Raw genomic sequence first — 18275 nt, 5'->3', positions numbered from 1 at the left:
ACTAATGTTGTGGCCTCACCCCATAACAAAGAAACAGAATTTCTGGAGGATGAGGCCCAGAAATCAGAATTTTAAAAAGATTCCCAGGTGATTCTAATGTGCAGCCAAGGTTGAGAACCACTGACCTAGACAGAGAGGAAACAAAGCACCATTTTGATAGACAAAAGGGGAGGATGTCAGATGTATCCCTTCAACACATTTAAATGCTCAATAAATATGTTTCTTGATTGAATGAATAAACGAATGAATAAGATGATTGGTAACATCTCCAATATAATAGAATATTAAGGTTAAGTTCAAGATCAAAAGGGATGGTCTCTCCACATCAGATATCTCAATGCCAAATAGCGATAAGGCATTTTCTTTTTGTGTGTTAATCCTCACTGGAAGATATTTTTTCCATTGATTTTAGAGAGTGGAAGAGAGGGAGAGAGGGGAGAGAGAGAAACATCGATGTGAGAGAGCCACATCAACTGGTTGCCTCCCACACTCGCCCCAACCAGGCAAGCAACCTGCAACCCAGGTATATAGTCTTGACCAGAATCGAATCAGGGACCCTTTGGTTTGCAGGCTGACACTCTAACGCTGAGCCATGCAAGCCATGAGGTATTTTTTAATGAAGTAAAGGAGTACATGTCACACACACACAAGATACTAGGTTAGAGAAAGATTTTCAGCACTCAAGTGAAAAAAATCCAGTAACATTTCTCATTAAGTATAGTCATTGAGATCTGCCTCTTTTCCCCTAAATGAGAGAAGGATGTTTCTTGCTGCTTCTTCCTTTCAATACTCATGGAAAAAAAGAAATAAAAAGGAAGAAAAACAATGTTCTTCCACAAAATATGCTGAGTGTATTTTCAAACTGTATCCATTTTTATTGCAAAGCTTTTACTTTGAAAAATCAAACTATGTATGTAGCAAAGAAGTCATTTAATGCCATTATCCAGCTTTTGTTAAGAATCTCAAAAAAGGAGACATATGTAATACTCTTTGTAATACTTTAAGCAATAAAATAAAATAAAAAAACCCTTTTGGTAAACTGAAAAAAAAAAGAATCTCAGCTCCTTCCAATCAATACAACACGGCTTGTTCTGTTATACAATATTACTGGCAATGCAGCAACAATCTATGCGATACATATCACATTATAATTACAAAAAATAAATTTTTCTATAATTAGCTTTATAGGAATTATTAAACATTTTTTCTTCTTCTCTTACCTGCTGTGCAGAATTCTATAATTTCACTCCATTCAGACACAACATAATCACCATCAACTTGTTTTGAGGCAGTCTGCACTGCTACCGTATACTCCGTTCTTGGGCTCAGAAACCAATGTCCACGGACAGTCATTGGCAAGGGAACAGCTTTTGCCACTAATTTTGTTGGAACATCCTAGGGAAGGAAAGAAGGGAGGGAGGGAGGGAGGGGCAAAGGAAGCATAATCAGAATTGGAACGCAGTAAATATAATGACTTCTCTTGTTCTATCACATTATCTGTAGTATAATCCTCATTTATAGTTAGTATGTATAACTGTATATCTAGTAAAATGCAAAATTTCCAGACAAAATAAGACAGTACTTTCAAAAGATTTGTCAAATTAAACTTAGTATAAAAAAATCAGACCATCATCAATAAAATTACTGAAACATAAGAAAAAATACTTCAATCAGGTAATTATTATTCTTTTTGTAGTTACTTATGAAGGGAGATATGTGACAGAAAAGATATGTTTTAAGTAGGTAATATGAGAATATCAGAGAAGTGTTACATTTCTGAAACAACTAAAGGATAATTTTCATTCTCAAACCATAAAACAAAGACTACATAAAACAATTTTTAGCCCTAAAGTATTTTAACAAACATCCTAAAGTTTATAAACTCTCTCATATTCCTCTTTTGGCAGTTAACATAGGGAAAAATGTGTGCTTCAATAAAAAACTATACATCACCTATCTCACACCCTTCTGGCTATCTTCTTCTGATTCTGTGGAAGATATTTTACCACTCTGTAATTTTTAGATAGCTTATAACAATTCAGTTATTCTTGTCTAAATAGATGCAAATGAATTCTGTTAATTGGGGGTGGGAGTACACACAACCCTCCCCTCCTGCCTTTGCTTCCTCCTCCAACCCAAAACAGTTTTGTCTCTACTTTACACATTCATTTCAATATCGTGATTGTCTTTTCTTTGGACTATTCTTTGAACTAGTTGTTATACCTCATCAATAAGTGAAATAAAATCTTTAACGTATGTTCATTTTTTATGTCTGTGTGAGTCATGGTTTTACCTTTTTTTGAGAAAAATTGTATTTTAACAATATACTTGGCATTCCATTTTCTTACAAAATTTCATAGAGGGATAGGTTTTTTAAATGAGATGTAATTTTTCCCAGTGTTAAATGCATTATATATAAGTAATAGAACATTATTCCTTCTTTCAAAATGTCCTCATACTTAGAAAGTTTTTAAGATGCTAATATAAGCGTATTAGGATTTTACCTTGTGTTTAAATTTATTGGAATTCTTGTTCTCTTTCTTGTTGAGGTCAATGAAATAGTGTGTAATACGGTCCTTTGATTTGGAATCCATTTCCCATGAAATCTTGAATGAGTCACATGTAATGTTGCTTATTTTGATGTTATGTGGTACTGGAAGTTCTTCCATCTCAGCTATGCCACTGTCTTGTGATTTGTTCCCTGTAAGAAAACAATGCACAGATAGTTTCCAACCAATGGATTTTTGCAGTTTGCAAGCTGTGTACATATTTCTGAATTCAACTATCTAATTACTAACTTTGAGATTTCATTTTGCTCATGAAGTAATCTCAGTGTTAATGACAGTAAAAGGTCATATTACCAATAAAAAGCATAACTAATTAGTCTTTACCAACTCTACATTTTCAATTTACTTTTCCAATTTCTGCTTTCACAGAATGAAAATAAAAACAGTGGTAATCTATCTTTCTAGTCTATAAAAGATTAGCCTTACATGGTAGTTTCCATCTGAAAAGCCCCAAGAGACCATTAGTCCTATATGACTAATGAATTCTGTTCTAAGTTAAATATCAGGTGTTTTAAGCTAGATGAAGTCAGAAATGTTGATATGAAGAGTCCAGTCAAAAAAATGTTTCTTTTAAAAAAATCTATGAGGTACCAGTGGCAGTCTATAAAAATTGCTTCTCCTTTTCCCTTTTGGAAATTTATATACAGAACAGCATGTAATATTTATACTACATATATAAGTAATATTAAAGATGCAAGTTACTGTCAAGAATTACTATAGGACTCTTTTCATTTGTTGTAGCTTGATAAATTTAATTTTGAGTGCTAAAACAACAGATAAAGCTAGGAAAGAAAAAACTGCTATCTTGATTGATATTAAAATCCTGAAGAACTGATCTGACATCTGGTCACTTTAATGACTGCATCCTACATTTCCACTTAGAGCAAATGCTATCAATTTGGCTAAAAGTATGATGGAAACAGATTTGCCAAATTTGTTTTATATATTGGAACGACACCCTGAATCAAATTTTACTCCACTGATCCCATGTTCCCTTCCCCAAAGCCAACATAAATAAGTGTGCCCCCACACTCCCATTTCAATTACTGATATAAAACTTTTGGCAATTCCCAGTATTATTAAATCTTTGACATATGTTGTATCATTTCAAGCTGTGTTGTAGCCAGAGGTACCCAATGACAATAGAAACTAATTTCAAAATAACTTTTTTGAAAAAAAATCATTTTTTGAACAATACTTTTAAAAATCCTTATTTCTTCTATGTACATCCCTCACACTCCAGTTTTACCAGATTCCCTCTCCAGTAAAACTCCCAGAAAAATTACTCCCCCATCTTTTTCATCCCTCCCCACCTGACCTCAAGAATTTCCAAATTGCTTTTGCCTTAAAGTCATTCAAATGTCAAAGGAAGGGAAAATAGCAAGCAAAATGTTTTTAATGGCCTTGGGAAAGGGAAAGGCAATAAATACTCAAATGTTAGTAATTTTTTCTCTATTCAGAAAAGCCTATATTTAAACCTGTTATTCTGATTGTAATTATGTTTAAAATATAAGCAACACTAATGAAAATCTTTCTGGACTGTAATGATAGAAATATCTGTAGAACTTGTTTGGATTATGACTGTCCATATAATTTCACAACTGAGTGAAAAAATTGTTATTTAAGATCATATAGAGAAAAGTAAAGCTATTTTGCATTTGATGCAATTTAATAAAAGTACTCTGAAATATTAACACTATATAAAACACTACCTTTTTGCCCTAACCAGTTTGGCTCAGTGGATTGAGCATCACCCTGTGGACTGAAGGGTCCCAGGTTCGATTCAGGTCAAGGGCATGTACCTTGGTTGCGGGCACATCCCCAGTAGGGGGTGTGTAGGAGGCAGCTGATCGATGTTTCTCTCTCGTCGATGTTTCTTTCTCTCTATCCCCTCTCCCTTCCTCTCTGTAAAAAAAAAATCAATAAAATAAAAAAACACTACCTTTTGCCACTTATACTTACCCTATTGTTATCTTATTCAACCTTAAAATAACAAATACTTGATTATTTCCTAGAATACTTTGTTTTATACATTTGTACTTATTATTAAAACTTGAGATATAAATTATTGAAATGTGGAAACTTTTGCTTATTTCCACATTCAGAACAATATAAAGCTCAAACTTATATAAAGGATTTGTTATATCAAGAAACTTCATTTTCAAGTCCCTTACCATAGTTCCAGTTCTTTTTTGTAAAAGAAGAATCTGTTAAACTATTAAGACATACACACAAACTATAAATCACTAAGAAACTTGTACTCCAATTTTGCTCTTTTTCAAGATTATTTTGGCTATTATGGGTCCCTTGAATTTCTACCTAAAATTTAGGATCAGCTTGTCAATTTCTGCAAAGAAGACAGGTGAAATTTTGGTAAGGATAGAGTTTAACCTATAGATCAATTTGAGTGGTATAGCCATTTGACCATTGTCTTCTAATCTATGAACATAAAATACCTTGCCGTTAGTTTATTTCAACATGTTCTGATTTTAAGTGTCTTAAAAGCAACAGTGTTTAATAAATAAATTTATATTATCTATAAAATGATCACTGCAGATTCACTCCCTTTAAAAAGTCTATTATGGAAGTTTGTAAGAATACACCAAGTATAGAATATAACATAATGAATACTCATGTGCCTATCGTCCATATTTAACAACTATCAACATTTTGCCATTTTTGTATAATTTACTTACTACCTAATTCACCTTTTAATTTCTTGATAATACTTTTAATATAAGTTCAGTCTTATAGAAAATTTGCAAGAATACTATTAAGAGCTCCCATACCCTTTACTCAGATTCTCTAATAGTTCAATCTTAGACCCTCCATTCTCCTCTTTTCTCATTCCTGCAGTCTCCCTGGATCCTCCCTTCTCTTTCTACCTGCTCTAGAATTGGACTTTGAGCAAGAGTTTGGGAAATATTTCCGAATTTTTTTTAACTTAGAGGTAATTTGAAAGTTCTATATTCTCAATCTTAAAATTATGTTGAACGTTTGGCATATTTTTTTGCACCATTGTCCCTTAGCCCCACCACTTTTGTTGTGAAAAGAACTAGTAATTTTTTTCCTCATAATATCTTCCCTAGAAGTGCTAATAATAGAAACCAATCTAAAATCTTAGTTACAGTACTTAAAAAGCATAAATAACTCAGTTTGAATAAAGTAAGAGAGTGTTTTTAAAAGGTAATAAAGGTAATTAGTTTTAATAATAAGACTTAAGCTGTCCTAAGAAAAAAATTGCAGAGGTTAGATTCACTTCACCTAAAAACAACCAGGAACAATTTTCTTATATAATATCTTTTTTTTCTTCTTAAAATTTAGTGATTTAAAAAAATACTACCAAACTACAGCTAGGAGAATTGATTTTATAATTAAGATTACATATGTACACATAAATATATATACATACGTATGTTGAAATAAATGTATCTCTAATTTCCATTACAAAGTCAAAAGTACTTTCCTCTTCATAAAAACAACTTTAAAATACTATAATACTTTTAAAGTCATGAAAGAAAAACTAAGACAGTAATAAAACTCAAAATAGTAACTACAGCAAAACCTGAAAATGCTTTATTTTCAATCTCAACATTGGTAACACTGAATACTGTTGGAACTTTTAGGAAAAAATACAAAAAAGAGAATAAAAATCACTTATAATCTCTATACTATTATCATACTGTGCATACTGTTTTGTAACCTATCTTTTTCTTAATATACTGTGAATGTTCTTCCATGACTACACATAATACTAATCTTGATTTACTCTATTAACCAGTCGTCCTAATACTGGACATATTGTTTTCAATCTCTTCCCATAATAACACTCCAGTCACCACTATTCTATATAAATTTTGTACATAGCTATGATTTGGATAAATCCCCAAAAGTGCAAATGTTGAATCACATTTGTTTTCATAATCTGTATTCCCAACTACCTATTTATTTATTTAAATTTATTTTTAGAGAGGGAGGAAAGGGAGAGGGGAGAGAGCACGCACAATGTCCCCCAGGTTAATCCATATTGTTGTTAATGGCAGGATTTCTTCCTTGAAGGCTGAATAATATTCTATTGCACATGTGTATGTATATATATGTGTATATATATGTGTGTATATATATATGTATTATACATACATACATACATATATATCACGATTCCTTTATCCATTTATCCATAGACAGACACTTAGGTTGTGTCCATAACTTGGCTACTGTCAATAATGCTGCAGTGAACATGGAATGCAGCTATCTCTTCAAGAAACTGATTTCCTTTCCTTTGTGTATATACCCAAAATAGAGATTGCTGGATCATATGGTACGAAGAGCAATCAGACAAGAGAAAGGTAAAAGGTATCTAACTCAGGAAGAAAGAAGTAAAATTACCATTGTTTACAGATGACAAGGTCCTATATGTAGAAATCCCTAAAAACTACACAAAAAAACTGTTTGAACTAATAAATTTGGTAAAGTTGTAGGATTAAAAAAATCAACATACAAAGACCAGTTGCATTTCTTTACACCAGTAATGATCTATCTGAAAATAAAATAAAAAAGAGTATCATTTACAATAGCATCAAAAAGAATAAAATACTTTGGAATACATTTAACCAAGGAAGTGAAAGATCTGTACACTGAAAAGTATAAAACACTAATGAAAGACATTGAAGCACAAATAAATGAAAACTATCCCATGTTCATGGATTCGAAAAATTAAATTGCTAAAATGTCCATAGTACCCAGAATGACATACAGATTCAACATAATCCCTATCAAAACTCCAATGGCATTTTTCATAAAAATGGGATAAACAATCTAAAATTCATATGGAACAACAAAAGACCCTAAATAGCTAAAGCAATCTTGAGAAGAACAGGGTGGAAAGCACCACACTTCCTGATTTTAAATTATATTAGAAAGCTATAGTAATCAAAACAGCATGGCACTATCATAAAAACAGACACACAGACAAATAAAGAGAATAGAGGACCCAGAAATAAATCCAAGCATATATGGTCAACTAATTTTCCACAAGGTTATGAAGAACACATAAATGCAGAAAGGATAGTCTCTTCAATAAATGATGCTGGGAAAACTGGATATCCATATGCAAAAGAAAGAAATTGAACTGTTGTCTTACACCATACACAAATATCAACTCAAAATAGATTAAACTTAAACTTTATGATTAATCCTAAAACTCCAAGAAGAAAACACATGGAAAAGCTCTTTGACATATAGGTCTTGGCAATGACTTTTTGAATTAGACACCAAAAGCAAAGACAATGGAAGCAAAAATAACCAAGTGGTACTATATTCAAATATAAACCTTCTACACCACAAAGGAACCATCAACAAAATGAAAAGGCAATCTACAGACTGGGAGAAAGTATTTGCAAACCATATATCTGATAAAGGGTGATATAAAAATACATAAGAAACTCATAACTCAATAGCAAAATATCTGATAAAGGGTAATATACAAAATACGTAAGGAACTCATAACTCAATAACAAAAAAAGTAACTCCATTGAAAATGCACAAAGGACTTGAATACACATTTTTCCAAAGAAGACATACAAATGGCCAACAGGTATATGAAAAGGTGCTCAACATTACAAATCATCAGGGAAATGCATATCAAAACCACAATGAGATAATCATCGTACACCTATTAAGACAGCTATTTGAAAGTTCCTAAAAAATGTAATCTATTCTTCAAAGTTGATCTCAAGCCACATCTCTGAAAGTCCATCTTGACGACTCCAGGGTATCCAGATACCTTCCTTCAGAACTGTTATAACAGTTTGTCAGATTCTTCTATTTTATCCTAAGCATATGTTGCATGGGCTTTGGAATAAAACAAGACTTTCATATCTTTGCCACTTCTAGTTATCTGATCTTAGGAAAGGTTGCCTACATTATTTCTACTCAAGTGATTCACACTAAAAATGGGGAGAATGATATTTAATATATCAGGAGAGAGGAATTTATCCGGAAACTAAGTTTAAGCTCCAAGGGCCCTTTCACTTGTACTTGTTTCTAGTACTTGATTTTGTACCCCCAGTTTTGTATTGTTTTTTCCCAAATAGGACACCCCAAACTGTATAACTTCAGACACTTCAAAATTTGGATCCATCCATGTCTATAATAAGAAAAAAATCATATATGGAGCCCCAACATATTCAGAAACAAGGACAGCTACTTAAGCAAATATCTTTAGCTTGGAGACTTGGGTGACTCACAGAACTGGCAGTGGCACCTTTGAGTTTGATTTCAATGAAATTTATACAAATCTTATAAAATTATTCATTCAGTAGTCAACTAGAAGGTAACATTTAGTGAAAAGAGAGTATTTTATCTTAGTTCAAGTTCAGAAAGGTTTATGCTGACACAATACCTGAATCTCTTTGTTTTTCTGGTAGGCATGCTTAAAAAGAACTGTTTCTCAAGTGAAGGTAAGAATGATGAAAGCTATTAAATGTATTTAGTAGGAAGCATTATTATACATTCCATTTTTCTAACATTTTATTATGAATCATAAGTACATTCAAATTGAATAGTGATATATAACATATAATTTATGTGCCATAATTTATTTTTCTCCACATTTGTCCTTTCATTACTATGCACAATACTTTATACAAAACTTTATGCAAATAAAGTTTTGTAATTAAATATAATAACTTTACAAATAAAGTTATTGTAACTAAATACAGTAACTTTATGCAAAAAAATTTAATGTAGAATAACTTGACAATATAATCAGTTATCAGTATGCACAGAAACAGTTAAAACATTTCAAGAGCAAACATTTCTTTGAAATACAGATACCACAATTGTATTTTATGAAGAAAAATTAGGAAGAAAGGTGTACATTTTTCTCTGCACCAGAAGTTTAAAAATTGGAGTTTCAAAACATACATAATAGTTATTGACAAATTATTTTATTTTGTTTGTTTTCACTAGCAAGTATAATTGCAAACAGTAGAGAAGCTATTGTATCATAATGTGTTTTTTAAAACTGAGACTTTATTTGTATTTAGAGCATTATTATAAAGTTGATCAGCACACTGAAATTTATTTTCCTAAATAAAAATAGGCCACTTCCCTCATCACTTCAAATTCTCTATACCTGAAGACTAAAAAGTGTCTCAGTTACAAAATAAATATTGGAGGTAGTGTTTTTTTAAGAGGTAGGGTTGTATATATTACTTTTTATCTCAAGGTTATGAAAAGGCAAAAGCAATTTTCCATTAGTAACTATATAAATTTTGAGTATTAGAATCTCCTCCAAGAATAGCAAAATAAATATTAATAGCAAAATAAAACTCTTCTCATAATTAGAAGGCTAATTGACATACAAGGGTTGACAAAAGTAGGTTTACAGTTTTGAGTACATTAAGCAGTTTATTCTTTTATTATTTATTAATTATTGCATTATTTATTTGTATTATAACTGTAAACCTACTTTTTGCCCACCCTGTATGTTCAATAATCATTATTGAATGCATAAGTGCAAGAAGATTCAAAGATGAGTTAGAGACACTAGAGTTCATACTTTCAAGTAGCATATAGTACAATCTAGAAAACACACACACACGCATACATTTTTAAAACACTTACTCTTATATATCCTTCTCTGAGAACATCATCCAAAATGTGCTAACTTATCTCCATTTCTTCACCTCCTATGCACTCTTAAAACCAGTCAAATCTAGTTTCTTCCTGTACCATTCCAACAGAAGTCCTCTTGTCATGTCACAATACACTCCATGGTAACAAATCCAATGGATGCTTTTCAGTTCTCTCCTGACTGTATCTCTCAGGAACAAGGCAAGGACTGCCTACTCTCATCACTTTTATTCAACACAGCAGTAGGAAGCCTATCTAGAGTAATTAGGCAAGAAGAAAAATAAAAGGCACCCACATTGGAAGAAAGAAGTAAAACTGTCACTATTTGCAGATGGCATGATATTATACAAAGAAAAATGCTAAAGGCTACAAAATATTGTTTGAATAAACAAATACTGTAAATTTGCAGGATTCAAAATCAAATATGCAGAAATCTGTTGTATTTCTATACACTAATAACAAGAAATTAAAAGATACAGAAAGAGAAGTTAAAAAAGCAATTCTATTTCCAAATGCATCAAAAAGAATGAAATAAGTAGAAATTAATTTAACCAAGGATGGGAAAAATCTGTACAGTAAAAACCTATAAAACTCTAATGAAAGAAACTGAAGATCAAATAAATGGAAAAATACTTCATGCTCATGGATTGGAAGAGTTAATATTATTAAAATGTTCATACTATTCAAAGCAATCTAAAGATTCAGTTCAATCCCTATCAAAATTCCAATGACATTTTTCACAGAAATAGAAAAAACAATCCTAAAATTTGTTTGAAACACAAAAGACCCCAAATAGCCAAAGCAATCTTGAGAAAAAAGAACAAAGCTGGAGGCAGCATGTACCCTGACTTCAAACTATATTACAAAGCCACAGTAATCAAAACAGTAGATATTGGCATAAAAAGACACACAGATCATTGGAACAAAATAGAGCCAGAAATAAACCCACCCATATATGGAGAATTAATTTACAACACAGCAGCCAAGAACATACAATGAGTAAAAAAGATTGTCTCTCTAATAAATGATGTTGAGAAACTGGATATTAACATGCCAAAAAATGAAACTGGACCCCTACCTTACACCATACACAAAATGAATTAAATACTTAAATGTAAGACCTGAAACCATAAAACTCGGGAAAGAAACATAGGTCATAAGCTCCTTGGCATAGGTCTTGGCATTTTTTTTTTTTAAATTTGACACCAAAAGTAAAAGAAACAAAATTAAATAAACAAGAGGGACTACATGAAATTAAGAAGCTTCTGCAGATCAAAGGAAATCATCAATACAATGAAAAAAACAATCGGCTGAATGGGTTAAAATATTTGCAAATTATATATCTGATAAAGAATATACAAAATATATAAAGAATTCATCCAACTCAATAATAACCAATGGGGGGAAAGCAGAGGGGGAACATCTGTAATACTCTCAACAATAAAGATAAATTTTTAAAAAAATACACAGATTTGAGAACTAAAAAAAGAAAAAATTTTGATGAAAAATGGTATATAATTATATAATGTAATCATAATATCCACCCTTCAATGTTGAGTGGGTTTATTTGAGTAAATATAATAAAAATTCATTCTTAAAACTTTTAAAATCTTATACTCCTTTATAAAAATGACTAGTGTCCCAGTGCATGGATTCATGCATATTGAAAGGAAATTAATTAGAAGAAATATTTTAATATCGCTATTCGCTCTTTCTCTATAATAGAAGTATCAACCAAATTCCCAATGAACAATAACAGAGGTTTATTTGAGTAAATATAATAAAAATTCATTCTTAAAACTTTTAAAATCTTATACTCCTTTATAAAAATGACTAGTGTCCCAGTGCATGGATTCATGCATATTGAAAGGAAATTAATTAGAAGTAATATTTTAATATCGCTATTCGCTCTTTCTCTATAATAGAAGTATCAACCAAATTCCCGATGAACAATAACAGATCGAAACACACGCGTGTGATTGGTGCCAGTGAGAGCTTTATATGTATCGTGCATGCATGAGTCCACTTAGCATTTTATAGATATAAAATACACAAAAATTAAGTGTAATAAAGACTATGTCATGTTTAGGCCAGTATTAAATAGATATCCCAGTAAACATTTAAATTAGTAGGTTCAAAGTAAAAAAACAAAAACCTTGGAAATACATGTGCAGTATCAAAGTTTTAGAAATAGCTTTGGTGAAGATTTTAGTTTTTCTTTTGGCTACAGTGTCATTTTTTTCCTGCTAATTTAAGTTCTAGCAGTTCATTTATTTTATGTACTGCAGATTATGTTGCCAAGGAGAAAAAAATTATTCCAGTGTATTTCCACAGTAAACATGGAAAATCTTATACTTAATTCTCTTTCCAGTCAAAATAAGGGGGCTACATCTAACAAATACAGAGCTTAGATCAACTGTATTTCTTCCATGTTAACTTCCCCAAATAACCACACTGAAGTCAAAATTATTATTATATCAAAAGTAATTAATTTTTAAGTGCTTTTAGACACCACAAAAAGAATTCAAATTTACTCACTCTAATGAGCTCATTCAACAATTTGACAAGGATCTGAAATACTGACTAAAAGATAAAGAACACTTGATAAAAACAGCAGCAACAATAACAAAATAGCTTGAAAAGGACTAGCAAATTTTCATCTTTATCCTCAAACTCTCTCCCTATGGGACACAGATATTTTAAACATGCTTTCTGGACTCTTTCATGTAATCATTCCACAAGTGTGTGAAACCTAACTTGTCCCCAAAACACTTTAGGAAGAGCTTGTTATCAACGCCACTCCTTCACATTCCCTCCAACCAACAATTACTACTTTATTTACTGGTGTCAAAATATACCCAATCTAGCAAATTTAGCCATCAACAACAACTCCTTTTTGGTATTTCACACTTCTAGTTTAATCACAAAGTCAACCGATTTTTACTTAAGATATGTGTTGTTCAATTCTGCTCCCAATTTTTATCTGCCTTGTCTTAACAATCCTAGTATCTATAATCGCCTTTTAAGTGGTTAAACTTCTGGGCTCACTATCCCAGTTCATTCCTCAGATGGATACCAGAATATTATTTATTAAAACCAAATATGTAGTATCTCTTTCTTACCTAAGAATTTCTTTGGTCACGCTACCTAGAGCAGTGCTTCTTCAAGTGTGGTCTCTGAATCACCAATATTGGCATCATCTGGAAATTTGCTAGAAAATTCAAGTCTTCTGACTCCACCCCAGATCTAATGAATCTGAAACTCTGGGGGTGGAACCTAACAATCTGTGTTTAACAAGCCCTGCAGGTGAGAATCAGTGGTTTAAATTGGTCCTGAGCAATGATTTATTGATATTTTTAAATACAGAGTTCATTAAAGGGTTCAGCAAACACTATCATTTATCTTCCTTTTAAATTATTTTAACTATTTTTAAAATTGTAATACAAATAGCATATTATATTGTGCTGTATTATGTGATTTTGGATAACATCAAAAGTTTGCCTGCTACCTCAGAGCAAGAAATGGCATAATGTATAAAAAGGTTATGGCTCTGTTCATGTTTCATGTTTGTTTGTTTGTTTAACTCAAGTCAGCAAGTATAAGCTCAAATAAAATTTTACAAACACATTATTACAGGCACATCTTATTTTTTTTTTTTGCACTGGCTTTATTGTGCTTTACAGATGTTATGTATTTTTTTTCCAAACTGAAGGCAAGACCCTTCACCAGCAAAATGTTTTACCACTCACTTTACTACAATACTCACTTTACTGTAGTGGTCTGAAACCAAACCTGCAATTATCTTTGAGGTGTACACCTGTACCTGAAAGCAGAGTTCAATTCATTTCATGCAAGATTCAGGTGCATGTATTTGGCCTTTCAGCCCAAATCAAATAGAAGAGCTTTCTATGAATTTTGTGTACTTCTCTAATTATTCTAATTATATTTGTGATGAAGTTATTCTAAGTTTGGGAAAGAGTTTTACTTTTTCCAGTAAAGGCAATTTACCTATAAAACTTACCTAGTTACAATAAGAAATGTTAAAGAAAGATTAACATGTATGTATTGAGACTGATTTGGCCCAAGATGTCTCAAAGTCTTACTATTAATTAGTACCACTTGATTTTTCAGCTAATATTGACTACACTGACAACTATGTTCAAAATGAAATAAATATGCTGGAAGCTCTCACAAAAGCTAAAATACAATGCTAAATTTCATTGATAGTCATCTATCAGTAAAATTTACACTGTACTGATAAAAAGTGATAACTTTTCATTAGATTTCTTGTTTTTTATTTTCTTTATTGATTAAGGTATTAGATATGTGTTCATACAAGGTTTGGCAAATATGGTCTCCGACAAGTTCCATGGTTTTAAAAAAAAGTGTGCCTGACATTGCAATAAATATATTAAATTAATAAAACTGTTATCCAAAAACTGAAATAAAACCTTGGTACATGTCTGAAATGCTGAGAATACAAAATTACTCATCACCTATACTTGATTAATTCAAATGCTGACATAATGTTTCCAATTTAACTGAATGAGAATATGAATGTGGCAGATCTCTCCATTACATGTGTAGAAGTTTCTCAAATAGGTAAATGCAAAATGCAAGAATGGTAAAATGACAAACAATGGAGAAGAAATTTTTTTTTCCAAAAATATATTTTATTGATTTTTTACAGAGAGGAAAGGAGAGGGATAGAGAGTTAGAAACATCGATCAGCTGCCTCCTGCACACCTCCCACTGGGGATGTGCCCACAACCAAGGTACATGCCCTTGACCGGAATCGAACCTGGGACCTTTCAGTCCGCAGGCCGACGCTCTATCCCAGCCGTGGGCAAACTACAGCCCGCGGGCCGGATCTGGCCCGTTTGAAATGAATAAAACTAAAAAAAAAAAAAGACCATACCCTTTTATGTAATGATGTTTACTTTGAATTTATATTAGTTCACACAAACACTCCATCCATGCTTTTGTTCCGGCCCTCCGGTCCAGTTTAAGAACCCATTGTGGCCCTCGAGTCAAAAAGTTTGCCCACCCACTGAGCCAAACCGGTTAGGGCGGAGAAGAAATTTTTACTGTCTAAATCAGTTTTTAACATACCATCAACTAAATTGTTAGAAGTGTTGAGACGACTATATTAAGGGAAGTCAATGAAATTTTAAAATCTGAGGTGGGGGGGGGGTAGTTCCTGTAAAAGCTATTGCCAGCTTTCATGAAGTAATAATTGTTCACTACTATGGACTGAATATTAAGGTGTTTAAAAATAGTTTTAGATAATCACATGCAGACTATTGCTTAAAGATTTTTAAACTAATTATAATGTTATGAATATAAAATTTCCAAATTCATTTTTTATACCAAACTTAGGTGGGCATGCATCCTGAAGCAAGATAGAAATACTTCAAAAGAAACAAAAAATACTTTATTTATTAAATCAAAAAACCTTTGATAGATATCTTTCAAATAAAAATAAGGGGCAAACTAATTTGATAATCCAGATGTTTAATATGCTGAAGAAACTCAATTTGACAATATAGTTACAATGTTACCAAACTTATGAATTAGGTATATTGATTCTTACAATTTTAAGATTCACTATGAAAGTAAAATAAATTCCACTGCCTGAAATTTAACAGATCAGCAAAAAGTTATGTGTTTTTTCTTAATGTTATCAACAAATATCTCAGGATATCACAAAATACATTATTTTCTCAAAAAAAACAAAACCCACAACAACGAGACTCACTGATGAATCCATCCTATTACCTCCCTCCAAAAGGAACACTTACTCTTTGACTCTACTATGAAAATACATCTACTCTACTATGAGTGTCAACCTATGAACCAGAGGTCAAGGGTTCGATTTCCCATCAGGGCACATGCCCAGGGTTGCAGGTTCAATTCCCTGTAGGGGGTGTGCAGGAGGCAGCTGATCAATGATTCTCTCTCATCATTGATGTTCCTATGTCTCTCCCTCTCCCTTCCTCTCTGAAACTAATAAAAATATATTGAAAAATATCTTACTGTTTCTCTTTAAATCTGTATCAGTTTATTTGAAGAGTACTGTGAGAATGTAAAATGAGTTTTAAAACATTACCATTTGCTACTACTTATCTGTAAGAACCAGAATTTCCTAGGAACAATTCAGTAAAAATAAAATACTATATAATAAAAGGCAAATCTGCAAATTGACCGAACAGCTGAACGACTGGTTGCCATAACGCGCACTGACCACCAGGGGGCAGGCGCTCAACGGAGGAACTGCCCCCTGGTGGTCAGTGTGCCTCAGCCAGAAGCGGGCCTAATCTGGCAGGCGGACATCCCCCAAGGGGTCCCAGACCTGAGAAAGGGCACAGGCTGGGCTGAGGGACCCCCCCACCCTCTGCCAAGTAAACGAATATTGTGCACTGGGCCTCTAGTACAAAAATAAAGCAGGTGTTGAGGCTGATATAAAATAGCAACTTTCAAGTATAACTGCAATTTTAATTTCTCATTATTCCTGATTGACTTTATCTGAAGAATGCTAGGAGTTTGAAATTACAGGATAAAAGTATACTAATAAAATGTTATTTTTACTTCTGCAAAATGTGTGTTGTTGTTTTTTTAAAAGACTCTCTACAAATTAGAAAGTTTGAAATCTATTAATGAGATTTCAGACTAGATAAATCCAAACTCATGCCATAATCTGGCTAGTCCTAATTACCTTTCAGTTTATTTTCTCATAAGAACCACTTCTTTCCTTGAGCAATACTAAATGCCATGATTCCTGGAATATACATGATTTTATGCCTTTATATATGCTCTATACCAGAAATGGCCTTATCCCACTTCTGGCAAATTTTATTTTTCATTTTTATTTTATTTTTTCCAACACCATTTATCCCCTCTATGACCTCTTCCACCTCCACCTCCACCACCACCACACTGTTGTCCATGTCCATGAGTTCTCTTATTTTTCCTTTTTTCCTCAATCCCATCATCCCTCCCAACAACTTCTCCCCCCACCAGAACTGTCTGTCTTTCTATCTATGAGTCTGTCTCTACTTTCTTTGGTAGTTCAGTTAATAACCAGAAAAAAATGTTCCTTTCCACTGTGAAACTCAAGACAGACTTAACCACTTTCTCTTCTATACACTATTATAGTACTTTTCACTACATATTATTACAGTTATTTAAATATATTGTCTTCTTAAATGCTAACAAACCCTTTGAATGCAGGATCCAAGTTATATTCATTCTTGCACCCCTTTCCCCCTCAAGTTCTTAATACCTTAAGGTTGGAATACATGTACAAAAAATGGTAAAAATACAAGGTAAGTAATATAACAAAAGGAAATAAAGTGAGAATAGTAATAGAGTAAGTTTAGTACCTAAAAATTAATCATTGAATAAGAATAGAATGGTACTGTCTTTAGCCAATGTACTCAAATTATGGTCTGCAACCTATTTGCCAGTCTGCGATGTGATAAATATAAAAGTTGTGATTAAGCATTTAGAGACTTTCTTAGGAATTTGACAGGAACTTTTATATCGATTGAATCTTTTTGGATCTTTTAAATTTCATTTCTCTAATAATTCATTTTAATTATATTTTTATAAGTAATCAGTCAATGATAGATTAAAAACCGAAAAAAAGCAGACTGAGAAGTATTACAGTAGAGATAAAAGAAAGATAAGATCTTGTTTTACTCTTTCAATGAGTTTTTGGTTTAGAAGGAAATATCTACACTAATAAAAGAGAAACATGGTAATTAGCGTACAACCTCTAACCTTCCCATTGGCTAATCAGCATTACCTTATGCAAATTAACTGTCAGCCAAGATGGCAGCCGGCAGCCATGCACTGAAGCGAGCAGGGAGGCTTGCTTGCTCCAGTGACGGCGGACTCCAACGTTTCCCGCCTGCCGCTGCTGGCCTCTCAGCTGCAACTCTAAGCAACTATGTACTATGTTGCAAATAAGAAGCTAAACAAAACCCCAGAAACCGGCTTTCATTCAGCCGGGCTTCAGCCAGCCGGACCGCGACATTGGCTCGATGTTTTCAGCAGCGAGGCCTCAGA

The 18275-nt window shown here is 32.5% G+C and overlaps 1 protein-coding gene across 1 annotated transcript in view; it reads right to left on the bottom strand.

Annotated features, from left to right (window-relative positions):
• The window catches only part of PHYHIPL (phytanoyl-CoA 2-hydroxylase interacting protein-like), a 34386-nt gene that overhangs the window by 6565 nt on the left and 9546 nt on the right, over positions 1–18275 (bottom strand). The window contains exons 2-3 of the mRNA XM_005865104.2: positions 2505–2701; positions 1221–1395 (exon numbers count right to left, since the gene is read on the bottom strand). Of these exons, the coding sequence (XP_005865166.1) occupies positions 1221–1395; positions 2505–2669 (340 nt within the window). The 5' untranslated portion in view covers positions 2670–2701. The remainder of the gene's footprint in view (positions 1–1220; positions 1396–2504; positions 2702–18275) is intronic.

Source organism: Myotis brandtii, unplaced genomic scaffold (genome assembly GCF_000412655.1).
Source record: "Myotis brandtii unplaced genomic scaffold, ASM41265v1 scaffold196, whole genome shotgun sequence".
NCBI lineage: Eukaryota > Metazoa > Chordata > Mammalia > Chiroptera > Vespertilionidae > Myotis > Myotis brandtii.
Note: the sequence above shows the minus strand (reverse complement) of the source record. Positions and strands in the feature narration are given on the sequence as shown.